Genomic DNA, 16,794 nt, shown 5'->3' with positions numbered 1-16,794 from the left:
CCCCTTAAAAATCAAATAATCTGAACTATGGAGCTCACTAGAAAAGGGAACCTGTGACTTCTGCTTGAACCACACTGTGACACCTCATGTGTGATGCCAGAGCCTGGTCCAGGGTTTCATTTAGGGCATCATTTGCTTGCCTGGATCTCATTTTTATCCATGTGACTGTTACAAAGCTTCCCTACAGCGAGTGAAAAACAGGGGGGTGGGGAAAAAAAAGCCTCCTCGGCGTTCTTTATTTATTTCCATTCCTCAATGGCAAAGTAAACTAAAACTGAATGTTTAAGCAACTGACATCAAAGATGTGATTTCTCTGAAGCTAAAAAGCCTATTAATCACCATTTTGGAGTGTTCTTTAATTACCCTGTAACAAAATGACAAGCGCAGAGCGGGAGGGAAAATTGTGCACTTTTCGAGTTCCTCGTGCTTGTTTGGGCTGCAAATCTCTCCGGAAATCCTCCTTGATCCCTCCTGCTCCTGCTGCTTCATTCCACCCCACCACAGCTATTGTGCACCCTGGGCTGTGTCAGCTGTGTCCTGGGCAGGCTGAGGCAGGGAACAAGCGGGGAGGGAGGACAGGGAGGGTTTCTGGAGGAGGGAAACGGCATCTCCTGAGGGAATGGGGTGGTTGTGGGACACAGAGCTTGTCCTGGGCTAAAGGCAGGGGTGCTGCAAATGCTCTTTGCCCAGCAAGTGTGATATTGAGGGCATGGATAGGGACCATTCCCACTAATTTGGTTTGAGGGAGCAAGGACCATTCCCACTCTGGAGATTTGAGTTGTTGTGGTGCATCAGGACTTTGTGTTATGTCCTGGGAGAACTGGACCTGCAATCCCTCCCTTGACTGCAAACTGGGAGATCCAGAACCAGCAGATGGTGCTGGAGGTTACACAGCAGAGACCAGAGTTGTGTAGGACCAAAACTGCTCCTTCCAGTCTCCACCTGTCAGGGTTTCACCCTTGGAAGTGGCCTCTTGATATGAGCACTGAGATAAGGAGACAGGCAGGAGACACCAAAGTGGGTCTGGGTAACACTTTGAGGGCTGTGAGCTGTCAAAAAAAGACCTGTGAGGAATAGGATGAGGTAAATCTTTGTTAAAAACCTCTTTGTAAAACCATCAGTTTTATAAAGGAAAGGAGAGTGAAAAATCAGACCAAGGTGGGCATCTCCTCCTGCCACCCTGAGAAAGGTGCTCTGGGTTGGGGGGGGGGGGAACCTTGGGAATACGAAGTGAATTCAAAGGACAGCAAAATCATAGGCCAAAAGTCCAAATCCCACAACGTTCAATAGACCTTTGCAGGCCCTTGAAACCTTCTGCAAGTGTTTAATACTCGAGATTATTCACGAAACCAGGGCCATCAGTCGGCAGCACAGACTGCCCAGCTGGGAGCCCTGTCTCCTTGAGCAGGATGGATGATTCCCCCTGCCCCTGGAAGGAGGAATGACTGGGAGAATGGCTCAATCCCACTTTCCATGTGCAGTCGATCTCTGCTGCTGTGTTTGGGGTTTGAATTCGCTGCTGTTGCCAAACTCAGCCAAGTGGGTACGTTCTGAGTTGCTCTGTTTTCAAACCCAGACAGTTGTTAATGAAACAGTTGCTGTTTTGTTGACAGAACATTAATTACTTGATCTTAGGACTTGGTAATTGCACGGGCCCCCTCTGTATACATCACTAATTACATTAGCAATTATATGGCATTTTAAAGACAAAGAAATGACTGCAGCAGTTGCAGTGTCACAGGGACCCTGCTGGTAAATTCCAATCAAGTTCCTGCAATGGCAGTGAGGTGTTGGGAGAAGTCCTTCTCCATCCCAATCCTACAGAAACGCCACTTTCTTATGGAATATTGTTTCAGCCACTTAAAGCAAAGAGTCTCAGGAAAAGGTGCTTGAATTTCTCCACATGAGTAGTTACATTCTCCTAATTGATCCAAAACATCCTCCAAAGGTTGCTTGCTCTTGGAAATATTCCTTTCTCTATTAATCAGAGAAACAATTGAGTCATATCTTAAAAATCATGATCTAAATTAAAAATTAAAAATAACTCATCAATGCCTTTTGGAAAAGCTGCACTTTGTTTCTAAGGATCTTCCTTTGCAAATTAATTGGGCAGAAAGTTACTTAAGGAGCTGCTGTGCCTCCAGAAGTTGGAGATTTTTAAAATTGGGAATAACTGTGATGGTGGGAACTGGCAATGCAGAGTATTTGCAAAGCCACCATGTCAAAGTGTAGACAGCCTCTTGTCTTGTGAGAAAGAGCTGCAAAACCCCTTAATTTAAAGCAGCAGCACCCTCACAGAAGGTAAATAATGGACAGAAGGACACAGTTCAGGCACTGCTGCCACTCCAGCCTCCTGTCCCACCTCCCTGGTCTCTCTGGGTGGACCTTGTTAACTTGAAAAGTGGTTGTAACTTCTTTGGGTCAGGAAATGTTTCCCTGCTGTGTTTATCCATCCCCCTCCAGGGTGGGCACGGGTTTGGAGACCCTCACATGGGCTGGAACTGGATGATCTTTAAGGTCCCTTCCAGCTCAAACCATTCCATGATTGCAGCCTAAAGTTGGGTGCTGGGATGGGTGAGAACATGAAAGAAACCCAGTGCTTGTATTTTTTCCCCACTAATTCTGTGTTTCTGGTTTGCAGGCTGGAGGGGAAAGTACTGATGTGGCCAGATCAGAGATGGCATGGATTGGTCCAGCTCCACACCTTGGGATTGCAAGAGCTGAGGATCCATCTCTGGGCAATTTTGGAGCTTGCAAACAGGGAGAGGTGGAATTATTGCCAGCAGATAAACTCTCTGGCTTGTGCTGTTTATTCTCCAGTTCCACTCCCCTCTCCTTTTTACTATTCCTCAGGATCTATTGCTATATATAATTCCTAACCAATTCTACCCTGAATTCATTAAAACCTCGAGTCATTATTAAGTTTGAAGCTGCCATTGATTTTAATGGTGGCAAAATTACAGCAAACACCTCATTAGAGAGGCAGTTACTAATTGCTGGTCAAAGCTGAATAGCAACAACCCCAGTGTCCACCCTGGATTGAGTTTGACAACACAGAAACCAGCTGGATGAGTTTCCCCCAAGTCCACAAAGCACAGACCTTGCTAAACTAACAAGGAAACAACACCTTCCATCCGTGTCTCCCTGTGGAACAGGACCTGGAAAAGGGCAGGTTGGAGTTTCCTCGCCCCCAGCTCTTTGTTGCTGCTGTAACTTTGCACAAACCCAAAGCAGGACAGCTCAGATTTCCCTTTCCCACCCTCCCCTTGTGGTGCTTCCCCCAACCTTCTAATCTTGCCTCCATGGGACAGGATTTGGTGCTTTCCTCTCTGAGAGGGGGAAGTGTTGGGTTTCCCCTTCCCCTGATGTTTGACTCTGTCCTGGCTGCTCTGTCAGCACCCTCTGCCAGGGCCACCAGCTGCTGGTTAATCCAGTCCTGCTCGTGGAGTTAATGAGACATTCCTACTTAACTAACCCTCTGCACATTAAAGCTTCGGATCTTTGCACCTCAACAGCTGGGGGTTGTCACAGAGATAAATATTTTAACTGCTCTGGCAATTCTTTCCCCCCCCTCCCACCCCGGGGCTGCCCTGAGTGAGGGGCTGGATGAGCAGCTTTTGTTTCGCTGTTTGTTAAAGGGAAAATCAGATTTTTACCAAGGGCCACTTGGAAAAGACCTGTAAAGGAGGTAAAAAAAGGAGGGTGGGAGAGGATGTGCTGCTCTGGAAGGCCTTTCTGAACCTGGAAACTGTGCCCAACCTGCACAAAGACAACCAGACAAAGACAACCTGCAGACATAGGAGAGTTCCCATTATCCCAGTTCCTTTGGTGTTCCTGATCCTGGACAAATTAACAGCCCCCCAGCTGCCCTGCCTTTGGAAAAGGGGCACTTTCTGCATCTGATGTGACAAAGGGCATTAAATTCTTCCCTCAGAAGAATCTCAGCAATGAGATCTTCGTGTCAAACCTGCTGAGCCAAAGACTTCATGGGACTGAAGGTTTCAGGCCTTTATTTGTCTTAATGTGGACCAAGAAAAACCTTTTCCCCCTGGCTTTTAAAAATAGAGGAAGACTCATAATGGAACAGGTTCACCACGACACTGTCCCTGATTTGAGAGATTTTTGGGGTGTTTTAACAGAGATTCTCTTTCAGTGCAGATAGTCTTACATAGTTTAAGCTACTTGGGGTAAGAGAGAGTTGTTGGTTGGGGTTTTTTTTAAGAGCTTAATTTTTTTTTTCCCTGAAAACCTCATGTATCCCCTCCCACAGCATTTCCTTTGGAAGTTGCTCAGACCCCAGGACAGCTCTGAAGGTGACACCAGTGACACTCCACAAACCCATGTTGTGTCTGTACATCATCAAGTCCCTAAAAGAGGCAGCAAAGCAGGGCTGGAGCAGCAGCTCTCCAGCTTTCATCTGCACAACAAACCTCCTGCCTGCATTGAGCAGCGGGTCACTGTTGAAGGCTGAGAATCTCTTTGACAGGAACTGGTGGTTTTATCACTAAAATCAACACTTAATACACTGCTGGGATTTCTGGGGGGGCAGGGGGGGAAGAGCTGAATCAGATTTTCGGGAGAATGGGCCTCTGTTCCAGAGGAGCTGAAGGATATTTCACCAGGACAGTGGACAACTTGGGTTTCACTGCTGGCATGAAGGTCAGCTCCTAATTGCATGTTCTCCTGGAAGGAGTAATTGAGGCAGATCACCCCAAAATCCCCTGTTTTTCCCTCAGCTTTTGGCTGATGGTGCCTCATGTTTGCTTTCACTGACATCTGGCAGTGGTTTAAACACTGACTCATATTCTGTCCTTAGTCAAAAAATGTCAGGAGAAGTGGCTTTCATAGGGCAAATTTTCATCTGGTTGAACCTTTCCAGTTATTTTCATCCCAGAAAATGGAATATTCCTGGGTTAGAGAGTCCATGACCATTTCCCAAGCACTTTTCAGTGCTCTGGTTTATCCATCCCTGTGACTGAAGAGTTCACTGCACAAGAGGGAAGAAAACACACTTCACTTATTTTTTTTTTTGAGCCAGTGTGACTCTGCAGCCTAAATTTGTTGTTTGCTCAGGGCTGTGCACAAAGATGGGTCCTAAAACAGGACCAAGGAGCCCAAATCTAGTCCAGGATCAGCCAGTCCCGGGTTCGGTTTTTGATTTTGTGTTTTGGCCAACTGTCACAAAAAGGGAAGGTGTCCAAAAAGGACTCCCTCTGTCCTGCTTTTCGAGGCCTTTCTTCCCCAAAAAGGACTAAACTCTCACCTAGTGTCCATTTATTCACCAGTTGTAATAAAGGAATGGTCAGGAAAGACCATTAATTATTACCTTATTCCATGGCCAATAATTATTATCTTACTCCATGACCAATATAATCCAAATCAGGCTCTACCAGATGATGTGTGGATGTTTTACAGCCAAGCAGGAAAGCTTGAGTTTAAAACCCTCCCAAAGATATAATTATAATTTTGGAGTGTTATTGTTGCCCTGAGTGAGCCATAAGGATGAGAAAGAATGTGGAATGTGATGAAATGAAGATAATTCCCCCCCCTTGGTTTACAGTACAAAAATTTTATTTTTTTTTTGTTAGGATAATTTAAAGTTTAAAACTGAAGTAGACATAATTCATTTTACAAACAAGATATTCTTCCATAAGTAGGACCGTTAAAAACAGTAAACAAAACAACAACAACAACAAAAAACAACCCCCCAAAAAAAGCCTATCTTTACAAAAGCTCTGTGCATAGCAACTTCATACTGTGGATAACTGACAAAGCAAAGAAACCAAAAAAAAAAAACCAACCAGCCAACCCCAAACCAACCCCAAAACTATACAGGAGGGAGAGGAATGAGGCCTTAATTTACAGGAGGTTTTGAGAAAACCATGCATATTGGAAGTGTGCAAAGAAACAGGGGAGAGTAAGATGCTCTACCAAGATAAATAAGGAAATCAAAGGTACCCTTCCAAAGTTCTGGTAAAATTTGCAGTCACCTCTTGTGACACTTTCACCTTTCTGGTGGCAGAGAGGAAAGTTTTGACAGCAAGAACTAAAAGAGGACAGATTTGCTCATTACACTGAAAAAGAAAATATCCCTACACATCAATTTTTACATTATTATTTTTTTTTTTTGTCCCTTTTGTTGGGTGTTTTGCCAGTGCCAAAGTCCTCCTTTCATGGTTGAGGATTGGATTGATTTATTTACACACCTTTTTCCCTGGGAAGCTCCCAGTGTGTTCTCCCCTCCATCACCTCCAGCACCGTGATTTCCACTCCTGAGCAAAACTCACGCTCTAAATCATTCCTATATTTAATTATTCTCACTTTTTTTTTGGCTCCAATCAAACCAGGAGAGGTCATTTTTCCATGTTTGCATCAACACTTCCTGTAAAAACTTGGAGCAGCTTCCTAGGGAGGTTTTCTTTTCCCCCTGTGGCAACTCGAGCAACTGGACAGAGCTCATAAAACCAACTGAAGTGTGACAGGAATGTGGAATGTTTCAGGAACTTTCCTTATTTTGTTTTGTTTTTTTTTTTTAATTGCCAGCCTGTAAATTTTTCCCCTGAATCTTCCCAAGCCTTCAGTGATGTGGTGGATCTTTTTTTCACGTGCCTGTGCTGACTAAGCAATAATCAAAAAATAAAGGCTGGACAAAGAGGGGGGTTTGCCATGAAATATCTCATTTTTTTTTTGTTTTTAAATTGGAAATCTTTCTGATTGAGATTTTGTAATGAAAGTCTTATTTGTTAAAAAAACAAAAAATAAAAAAAAAGTAGCAGGGGGTCTAGAAATTTCTGTTGGTCTGGAATGTTTGTTGGACTTGGAATTTTGTGTCTGTTTGATGATAAATTTTAAAAGTAGCCCGTGCAGAGAAGGGCAGGGGGGGAAAAAATCCACCATTGTAATGTTTTGGAGCTGATTGGGGTGTTTTAGTAGGTCAAAATATCAAAATGAGCCTGGTCCAAGATAATTTAAATCTGGGGCTCAATGTAGTTTTCACTGAAATTTATGGAAGGTTTAATCCCAGCTCTACAAACCCTCAATCTGGGTTTTTATGCCCGATCCCAAACACGAATTCAGACCTCCCAGTCTCGCTGGGGTGTTGGTACCTATGAATGTATGAAATATTTTGGGGCTTTGGAGGGTTTTTTTGTGGCTGTTTTGCTGTTTTGAACATCCACGAGCAGGTCAGACCCTGTGCTATCAAAGGTGAACCTACAGTGACAGCTCCAGGCTTCCCAATTCCTGGGATTCCTTCATATTCCAGGGATCACTTGGCTTTGGGGTTGCTGGTTGCCCCATCCTTGATGGCACAAAGAACCCACAGTGTCAATCAGAAAGCTGAAATTCTTTTATTTCATCTTTTTTTCTGGAGTGCAGACACTTGGTGCAGCCTGGCTGGAAGCCCCTAACTATGTTCATGCTGCTTAAAAACACATTATTCCCACCAAACCTCCCTAAAATCACCTCTAATCCGATATGATAGACCAGGCCTTGAGTTTTAGAAGGCAATAAACCCGCTGCCCCCTTTTAAAGTGGAATATAACAGCACTGAGAAGGCACCTCAGGAAGACCCCACCAAACCTCCCAGCCCAGCCAGGGCTAGAAAATTCCTTCCCAAAAAGTGGAACATCTTCAGGAACGAGCAGAGCAGCCCAGTTTGCCTCTTCTGCCCTGGTTAAGAAACCCATCCTTGTGTTTCCTAAATCCATTTAAACACATTAAACACATTTCTCCCATCAGCTGACCCCTGAAAAGGGGAGTTCCAAGTTGTCCCAGCTCCACTATCCCACATCCAGAACATCTTCTACCACAGATAAGGATCACCAAGGACACAGTTTTCCTCACCCATCCCTAAAGCTACTGGGCACATGGACAAGCACAGGTTCAAGGGGCCATATGAAGGTTTATTTATTAACATCCAGGCATTTCCATAGGGACAGCTCTCTATGGGAATTGTGGGGTTTTAGTGGGGTCTCTGCAGTGGAACTGATTTTTTTTTTCCTCCACTAAAAATGACTTTCCAACAATCCAGTGCTTTTGAGTGGTTTAGTCAGATAAGCAGTGATTTATTTTATCAGACTGGTTCTCACCTTCCAATTTCAGGAGAGGAGATGCAAAGGAGAACTAAACTTGTGTTGTTTGGGGGTTTTTTTTAACCCTAAAATGCAGAAAAATCCAAAGCAATCGATTACCTCTATGAACTTCAACATATAACTGGAAAATACTTACCATTTTTAATGACTCAGGATAAAAGTGCATATATTATTCAAATACATATTCACCCTTGATAAATGCACCCTTTAATATGAAGTATAACTGAACTTAAGGTGTTCTAACTACATGGAAAACCCCGGAGAACCCTTTCCCTCCTAATTCATCCATTGAATCTCTAAAATAATCTCAGTACCTCATGAAAAAAACCCCGATCCATTCAAATCCCAAAGTGCCACTCACTCACCAGCTGGGGCTTTGAGACTTTAGCAGTTCACCTCAGTACCTGAATATTTTTAATTGAGACGGAAAAAATCGCGAGGGGGAGGAAAGAGGAGGGGGGAAAATTCATACATGGATTAAAACCACAACGCCTGGAAAAGTCTGTGATGGTTTTTGTTCATCAGAAAGAATCCTATACATCCTTGCACATGAATTCAGTAAGAGGGGAGGGGGGAAAAAGTGAGGAGCAGTTGCAGCAGTAATAATAATATCTCAAACTTATCACTACATTTTTGCATCATCTTTCTTCATTGTACAGCTGGAGGAAAAAAATCCAAAAAAGGGTTTTAATTTCTACCTCTACATACAATAAGTTACAAGTTTATTTATTTAAATAATTGTAAAACATCTTACATTTTTTTTTTAAAGAGGTTAAACTATAAGCAAATACACACATACACCAAAGTTCCATCATTCATGTCAGTTTGTCCTAGAAATTCTTTCATGCTGGTACCCTGTTTTGTTGAATTGTTTGTTTTTTTCTGCATAAACTAAATCGATATCTGAAAGGCTCCATAGAAAATAGAAACTTCAGCTTTTTACCCCTACAAAGTAAAACAAATTGTATCCAAAATATCAAGCTTGAATCGTGTTTTTTTTGCCAATTTCTTTTTTTTTCTTTTTTTTTTGTTCTTTTTTTTTTGTTTTTTCCTTTGAATATTTTACAGATCTCAGGAAGGTTTTCTTGTCTTCCAGGAAAGACTTTGCATTTCTGGTTCTGTTCTGCTGACTCTTGTTCATCCTGGCTCTGGCTGATTCTTCCTTCACAATGTTTGAAGAGTTGATGTGGTTGTGTCAGAAACGTGAAACAGGTAAAAGATGCAGATTTCTGTCTTGTTCAACCCATAAAAAATGTTCCTTTTTGTTTGTTTGTTTGTTCATTTTTTGTTGGTTTTTTTTTTCCTGGGCCTGGCTTTCCTTTCAAAAAAAGAGCTTGTAGTGCTATTTTTTTTTCTTTTTAGTGGTCCATCACAATAAGTAGTTTTGTGCTGTAAAAGAAAAATGAAATAAAAAAAAAAAAAAAGAGGAAAAAAAGGGAAGAGGGAGAGGAGGCAAAGGTGCCCCTTCCTTACATCGGGGGAACGACAAGACCAGTCATGGCTGCAAAAGAAAATGCACAAAAAGATGAAATTGTGGCAAAATGCTGTGGAACAAAAGGTATTTGAGCCCTTCACCCCCTTGTGTGCAGTCAGGAAGGGCCTGAGCTGAGGTTAAATTTGAGATTTGGTGTCTTTGGATGGTTTGATGGTGAAGTGAGAACAGAGATGGTGAGAACTGCCCGTGACACAGGCAATGGCAAAGTGTTATTGCAGAGTGAATTCACCAAAGGGAAGGAATTCCTCCCTGGGAGGGTGGGGAGGGGCTGGGATGGAATTCCCAGAGAAGCTGTGGCTGCCCCTGGATCCCTGGAACTGTCCAAGGCCAGGTTGGAGCAACCTGGGCTAGTGGAAGGTGTCTCTGCCCATGGCAGGGGTGGCACTGAGTGAACTTTAAGATCCCTTCCCACTCAAACCATTCCATGATTCCATGAAAAGCCAAGGCCCACTGTGGTTATTAAATGAGTAAAAGAGAATGAATTCAGCCCTCAGTATTTGTATTTTCAGCAAAGTCCACCCATTTTTGCATCCTTATCTCCTGAGATGGACATTGCTCAGAACTGCCCCAAAAATTCAGACTTCTCCCCCTTTCTCAAGCTGAACAGTGAAATCCATCCCTGAAAACCCAAACTGAGCAGGGTCTTCCCTTCCCAGCTGCTGGCAGGAAGGGTTGTGCTGTGAGCAAGGAGAGATGTGGGAGCAAAGGGAATTCCCCCCCTGCTGCTGAGGGGACCCAGCTGGGGAATTCCAAATCCCAGATCACTGGGCTGGGCTTTGCTAATCCGGCTTCAGTGGAAATCATGGAATCACAGAATCACAGAATCAGCTGGGTTGGAAGGGACCTCTGAGATCATCAAGTCCAACCCTTGATCCAACTCCGCTGTGGTTCCCAGCCCATGGCACTGATGCCACATCCAGTCTCACCTTAAAAACCTCCAGGGATGGAGAATCCACCCCTTCCCTGGGCAGCCCATTCCAACGGCTGAGCACCCTCTCTGCAAAGAAATTCTTCCTAATCTCCAACCTAACCCTCCCCTGGCACAGCTGAAGCCCGAGCCCTCTTGTCTTGCTGATGGTTGGGTGGGCAAAGAGACCAACCCCCAGCTGGCTCCCCCCTCCTGTCAGGGAGTTGCAGAGAGTGAGGAGGTCTCCCCTGAGCCTCCTCTTCTCCAGGCTGAACAGCCCCAGCTCCCTCAGCCTCTCCTCACAGCACTTGTGCTCCAGTCCCTTCCCCAGCCTCGTTGCTCTTCCCTGGACCTGCTCCAGCCCCTCAATGTCCTTCCTGAGCTGAGGGCCCAGAACTGGACACAGCACTCCAGGGGTGGCCTCACCAGTGCTGAGTCCAGGGCAAGAATCACTTCCTTGGACCTGTTGGCCACACTGTTCCTGAGCCAGGCCAGGATCCATTGGCCTTCTTGGCCACCTGGGCACACTCTGGCTCCTGTTCAGCTCCCTGTCCATCCCCACTCCCAGCTCCCTTCCTGCCTGGCTGCTCTCCAGCCCCTCTGGCCCAGCCTGGAGCTGCCGGGGGTTGTTGTGGCCAAAGTTCAGGACCCGGCCCTTGGCCTGGTTGAACCTCATCCCCTTGGAATCAGCCCATGGATCCAGCCTGTCCAGGTCCCTCTGCAGAGCCCTCCTGCCTTCCAGCTGAAGGAGCAGCCTCACTGCCCTGCTTGGTTTCCCCATCAGTCTGAAGCCCTGCAGTCGTACCTGGCAGTTCCCAGAGCTCTGGCCTCGTGTAAATCATTTATTAGTCACTCTGCCCGCCTTAAATTGCAGTTCTGCTCCTCACAACTGACAACAACAGCCACGTTTGAAGCTGCCTGGAACTGCTGCTGCTCCCCAAGGTTCCCAGGGCCGAGTTAAGTTTATATGTATTTATATAACAAATGAGTGACTCATATTTTCAAAGGGGCCTCGGTGCGGCGCGAGGTTCCTAATCCTGCAAAGATTTATGGGCACTGAAATTTGTGGGATTATTCCTGCGTTTAAAAGCCCTTTTACCCCCCGAGAATTAATTTCACCCTCACGCTCAGAGCATTTAAAAAAACGCTTAGGGCAAGTTCCTCAGCTCACACGAGTCTTTTATCCGAGCTGTGTTTGCAAACAACCGTGGACACGGTCTGTGATTTAATACAATAGGAAAATAAATATTTTCATGTTTTCTAACGACTGGGGCTGAAGTCCCTGCCAATTTTAGCAGCTAGCTGAAAGAGAAAGTGAAACCAAACAGCTCCTAGTCAAATATCTCCTTCTTTGTAATCACTTAGGAATTTGTTGTTGTTTTTCAGTTTCGAACATAAACCTAAATAAAACATACATAACCCTAAATAAAACGGGTAAACATTTATCAGCTTGTTAGTTTTTGTGGTGTTTTTTTTTTTTCAGGGGATGAGTGCATTGGAAGAGAGATTTTTTTGCTAACACTAAGAGGCTGCTCTTTCCTTCTCCTCACCCCCAAGCCCCAAAATTCATCCTAATGGCTGGAGAGAATTCTCCCTATGGATTCACCACACGCCTTAGAAACCTGGTGAAACCTTGGATTGCTGCCCTGCTCCAGGCTCTGCTGGGCTGGGGAAGAGGGAAGGGGAGTGTGTGCCCTCGGAATCTGGTGCTTCCCACAGGTATCCCAGAGGAACAGGATCCTCCTCATCCGCCTCGGGCAAAATCAGCCAGGTTGGCTCCCGGAATTTAAACTCTGTGTCTGACTAACCTGCAATTTAAACTCCTCTGTGTCTGACTAACCTGGAATTTAAACTCTGTGTCTGACTAACCTGGCTGGGGCTTTTGCCTGAAGCAAATCCAGGAGCACCTGCACAGTCCCTACCTGGGGGAACCTTTTCTGCTGGCACAGGGTCAGCCCGTGGCTGCTGCAGCCCCTGGCATGGCTAAGCATGGCTTAATTTGAGACATCCAGGGGCTGTTGCCCGTGTAGTTTAAGCTCTGCTCCCAAGGGATTAAGTCCATATCGGCATAAATGCTTTTTTCTTATTGTTAGCAACTCTCTTTTCACTTTTTTTTAAGCGTGGGAAACTTCAGCCAGCAAACGGAAGCAAAGACCCAGCCTGAGTTTCTGCCATGTCTCTTTAAAAATATTTTCATTCTTGCAGAAGCAGAATTTTGGGAAGTTCATCAGATTGAAGAGAAAGTACATTTTTTACTGTATAATTAAAAATATTAATTATTATTAAAAAAAACAGATGTGCACTGGCACAGGTTGCCCAGAGAGGCTGTGGCTGCCTCATCCCTGGAAGTGTCCAAGGCCAGGTTGGAGGGACCTGGGCTAGTGGAAGGTGTCCCTGCCCGTGGCAGGAGGTGGCACTGGGTGAGCTTTACGTCCCTTCCAACCCAAAGCATTCCATGATTCCATGATTATCCAGCAGGCCTGGACTCAAACTAGTGATGGCAGCAGCAGAACTGCACTCAGGGGTGTGTTGTTACCCCTGAGGTCTGGTGATCCCTAATTTCCCTCCCTTCCTTTCCTCCGGGGCAAGTAGAAGTCCCTCTTTTCCTCTCCTCACTTTTGCACCCCCAGCCCAAATATTTTGTCATTCCAGGCTGTAAGTGCTCCTTGGAAGTCGCCAGGATGACCCTGCCAGAGCCCAAACTCGGGTAAGACTTTAATATAACCCAGAAAAGCCCGATTGTGTCACTGGCATTTCATCTCCTGCTGCCACAAAGGCCGAGTCAGTTGAGGAATATTGCCTGGAATTCTCGCCTGGCTTCCCCCAGCTCATCCAAAGGCTTTGCTCTGTGCTTCCCTCTCTTTTCACACCCCCTCCCCTGCCCATTTCCACCCCACCTCCACCCCCCGTTGGGGCTGCACTGTCAAAAGCCTATTCCCAGCCTGGATGGCTTTTTATTGAATGTTTGTGAGGTTTGGATTAAGGTCTTACACTGCAAGCAAAGCTGTAATTATTTTTGCCTGTATTACTATATATTGAATCGATGTAACTTTTCAATAAAGGTGGTTCAATGCAGGACACTCCCAGATGAGTTGGGAATATAGAAACCACAGTCATTATCCCAGAGGGGTTTTTTTTTTTCTTCTTTTTTTTTTTTTTTTCTTTTCCTCTTGGAGGGAAATGGAAAAAGAATTAGAGATGAGCCTTATTGTATTAACCTTGACAGCTTGCAATTATCAACTGAAACACTTGATTAAAATTGTCACAAGGTTGGAGAATTTTTTTATAAATAAATAATCAAACACGGGTAGTACCCAGATGCTGTGGTGATAGGCACCTTTAATGGGTGTAATTAATAATGATCATAAGCCTGGTGGGTACAAGTAGCCTTTGAAAATGCTGCCTTGGAGTGGGAAAGGACTCCCTGCAATTCCAACAGGTATTTGGTGACAACTGGGAAGGGGCTTAGTGCTGAATCATGGAATTCTGGAATGCTTTGGGTTGGAAGGGACCTTAAAATCATCCAGTGCCACCCCCTGCCATGGGCAGGGACACCTTCCACTAGCCCAGGTTGCTCCAACCTGGCCTTGGACACTTCCAGGGATCCAGGGGCAGCCACAGCTTCTCTGGGAATTCCATCCCAGCTCCTCCCCACCCTCACAGGGAGGAGTATTTTCCTAGTGAAAAGGCAGATTTTTGTTTTCTCTCATTAAAAAGGGAGCTCTTGTCCAGCCTGTGAAATGGGAAGAGCGACTCAAATGACCAGCCCAACAAATGAAAAAATAATTAGTTAATTAAAATTTTCTTTAGTTGAGAGATATTTCAAACTTCTTGCTAACACTTCAGGTTTTATTTGTTTCTGAGCAGTCTGGGCCACTTCTACCTCTGCCAATAAACAGGGCAGGAAAATATCCTTGATCCTTCCAAGGTATCAAATTTAATCAGATGATAAATACATATTTTTAGTATATATTGACATAATTTATATATGATTTCCAGACCTAAATCCCTGTCTGGGCTCTGGAATCATTCTGGTTCAGGCAGGAGCACGTTGCTGAAAATGTGGAATCAGCCCTGTCATTTTTACCTGGTTGGAGTCTCTGCTGAGAGTTATTTTGAAATGCTGTGTCTGAAGTGTTGACAAATCCCACCCCTTACAAGGTTTCCAGAGCAACTCCTTTTCCTGTTACCTGTTTTCCCAGCCTTTTATTGGAAAGGGGCTGGAATGCCCAGTGCTGCAGACACTCCAAACTTCCTCCAGACAAGATCCTAATAATTAGATCCTTCAGCATAAACACCTGGATTTATTTAGGGAACAGTGCAAATGGAGGCTGTTCCTTGGGGCAGCAGCCTCCAATACCTCCAGTACCACCAGGATCCTGGTGGTTCATGGAATATCTGCCCTTCTGGGGTTTGCCTGCAATTCCTTGGAACTGAGCTTTGCATTTTCACGTGCTGAGCCAAAGGGAATCTGCTCCAGCAGGTTCCAATTTTCCTGCTTTTCCCATCAGTGAGGTGAGTGGGTTGGGCAGTTGGGTTTTACTCCTGTGTCCCATCACTTCTTGTCTTCCCAGGGCCCTTCCTAAACAGCCTTGACACGGGCACGAGGGTTGCTGTGCTGGGAATCACCTGCTCCCAGTCTGGAGAGCACAGGGAAGGCAGAGGGGGCCAGGCTGGAATTCCTGCTCCTTCCCTACCTACCACGGGCTGTTACACTGTGGGAATGTGGAGCAGATGGCAGGGGGGAGAGGAAAAGCAGGAACACGTGGCACGGGGGGTTATCCAAGGGGATCCCACATGTCTTGGCTGCTGTGCAGCCCAAAATCAGCAGAGCTGCAAGTTTCAGGCTTGGTTAATACTTCTATATATTTTATATATATATATATTTCTACATATTATATATATAATATATTTATACAGCATTATTATTTAGAAGTATTAATATAGTAGAAGTATTAAAAGTATTAATATAGTATTAATATATATACAGTATAGAAGTATATGATATACATATTTCCTACCAGAAGCTTTTGAGCATCACCAAATTCTCCAAAAAATACATTTTTGGGAAAAAAAAACTTCTCCCTGTAAACTGCTGTAATAATGGGAATGCTGATCTGAGGATGAAGCTTCTGTTTAGACTGGTTTTAACTCAGGCTTAAACACTGCTGTGGTCACCACACATGGAAGTTATATTCTAGATTTTCAGTAGTGCTTGTGAGTAGAATGGCAAGCTCTGAGGGGCTGCTATTAATTAATGAATATAATAATAACAACAATAATAACAAATATGGCTATAACTACTAATTATAAATATACAATTAGATCATACATATTATTATTTCAAATCTCCTCATTGCAACAGGCTGCAGTGAGGAGGATGGAGGTTGTATCACCAGGAAACCTGCCCTTGAACAAAAGGTGTAGCCAAAACACATCCCAAACTTTGGATTAAAGCTATAAAAAATCCCCATGGGGATGTTTTCCACATATTATGGGTGAAGAAACTGAGAGGTGATGTCAAAACCCTTCCCTGATGGGCTTTGGGAAGGGGCCTGCAGATATTCACTGTGCTTTGGCCATTCCAATCCAGCTCTATTTGCTGATGCCCAGGTTTGATCCAGCAGCAAATAAATCAGGAATTACATGCCCAGCCCAGCTATTCCTGGTTCCTGGCCCAGGGAGGGGGCAGGAATTCTCCATCTCCCGTTGCCCCAGCACAGTGAGTCCATTCAAGGAGCCTCTCTGGGAGCCTCCTGTTGAGTTTTTGGCCACATGTGTCTGTCAGCGCTGTGGGAATGTTCATTTGGAGATCAGGCTCCGTGTACCTGGAGCCTTTCCAAGGCATGTGCTCCCCAGCTTGCAGCCATTCCAATATTTCCCTTGGAATTCGCCTCCATGGCTGGAAGAGTTCAGGAGTTCCAAGGACCTGGCGTAACAAACTCTGGGCAGATGTGTTTGTGAGGGAACCACTGCTCCTTAAATTAATATATTTATGTTTGTGCTGGTGTAGAAATCCCACAAAAAGAAAGGGATATGGTCAATAAATTCTGTAGCCATCTACCTGTGCTCAGGTCTTTGTATCCTGACTTAACTCACCAAGTAATCATGAACATTAATTCTGAACAAGGAGTGGATTTTTATCAGTAAAAATTCATGGATGTGAGGTTTTAGCGTGGAGATTTTGTTATATTTAATAACAAAGCTCTGTTTGTACAATCTCTTATTGATCACTGATTTATTGATCTCATATTTGATCACTGCATCAAATATGTTGTCAACACCAAGTGGCTTAAATG

The 16,794-nt window shown here is 44.6% G+C and overlaps 1 protein-coding gene across 3 annotated transcripts in view; it reads right to left on the bottom strand.

Moving 5' to 3' along the window:
* Window positions 1-5,601: 5,601 nt before the first annotated feature.
* The window catches only part of EBF2 (EBF transcription factor 2), a 144,195-nt gene continuing 133,002 nt past the window's right edge, over window positions 5,602-16,794 (bottom strand). The window contains exon 16 of one of the 3 annotated variants that reach the window (XM_032712739.1): window positions 5,602-8,158. In XM_032712739.1, coding sequence (XP_032568630.1) covers window positions 8,100-8,158 — 59 coding nt within the window. In that variant the 3' untranslated portion in view covers window positions 5,602-8,099. Of the gene's footprint in view, window positions 8,159-8,722; window positions 9,595-16,794 lie in introns of those variants that run through there. The other 2 variants (XM_032712740.1, XM_032712742.1) reach the window with 2 other exon arrangements.

Source organism: Chiroxiphia lanceolata, chromosome 28, assembly GCF_009829145.1.
Source record: "Chiroxiphia lanceolata isolate bChiLan1 chromosome 28, bChiLan1.pri, whole genome shotgun sequence".
In the NCBI taxonomy this organism is placed as follows: domain Eukaryota; kingdom Metazoa; phylum Chordata; class Aves; order Passeriformes; family Pipridae; genus Chiroxiphia; species Chiroxiphia lanceolata.
The sequence above is the reverse complement of the archived record's forward strand: the minus strand, read 5'-3'. Positions and strand labels throughout refer to the sequence as shown.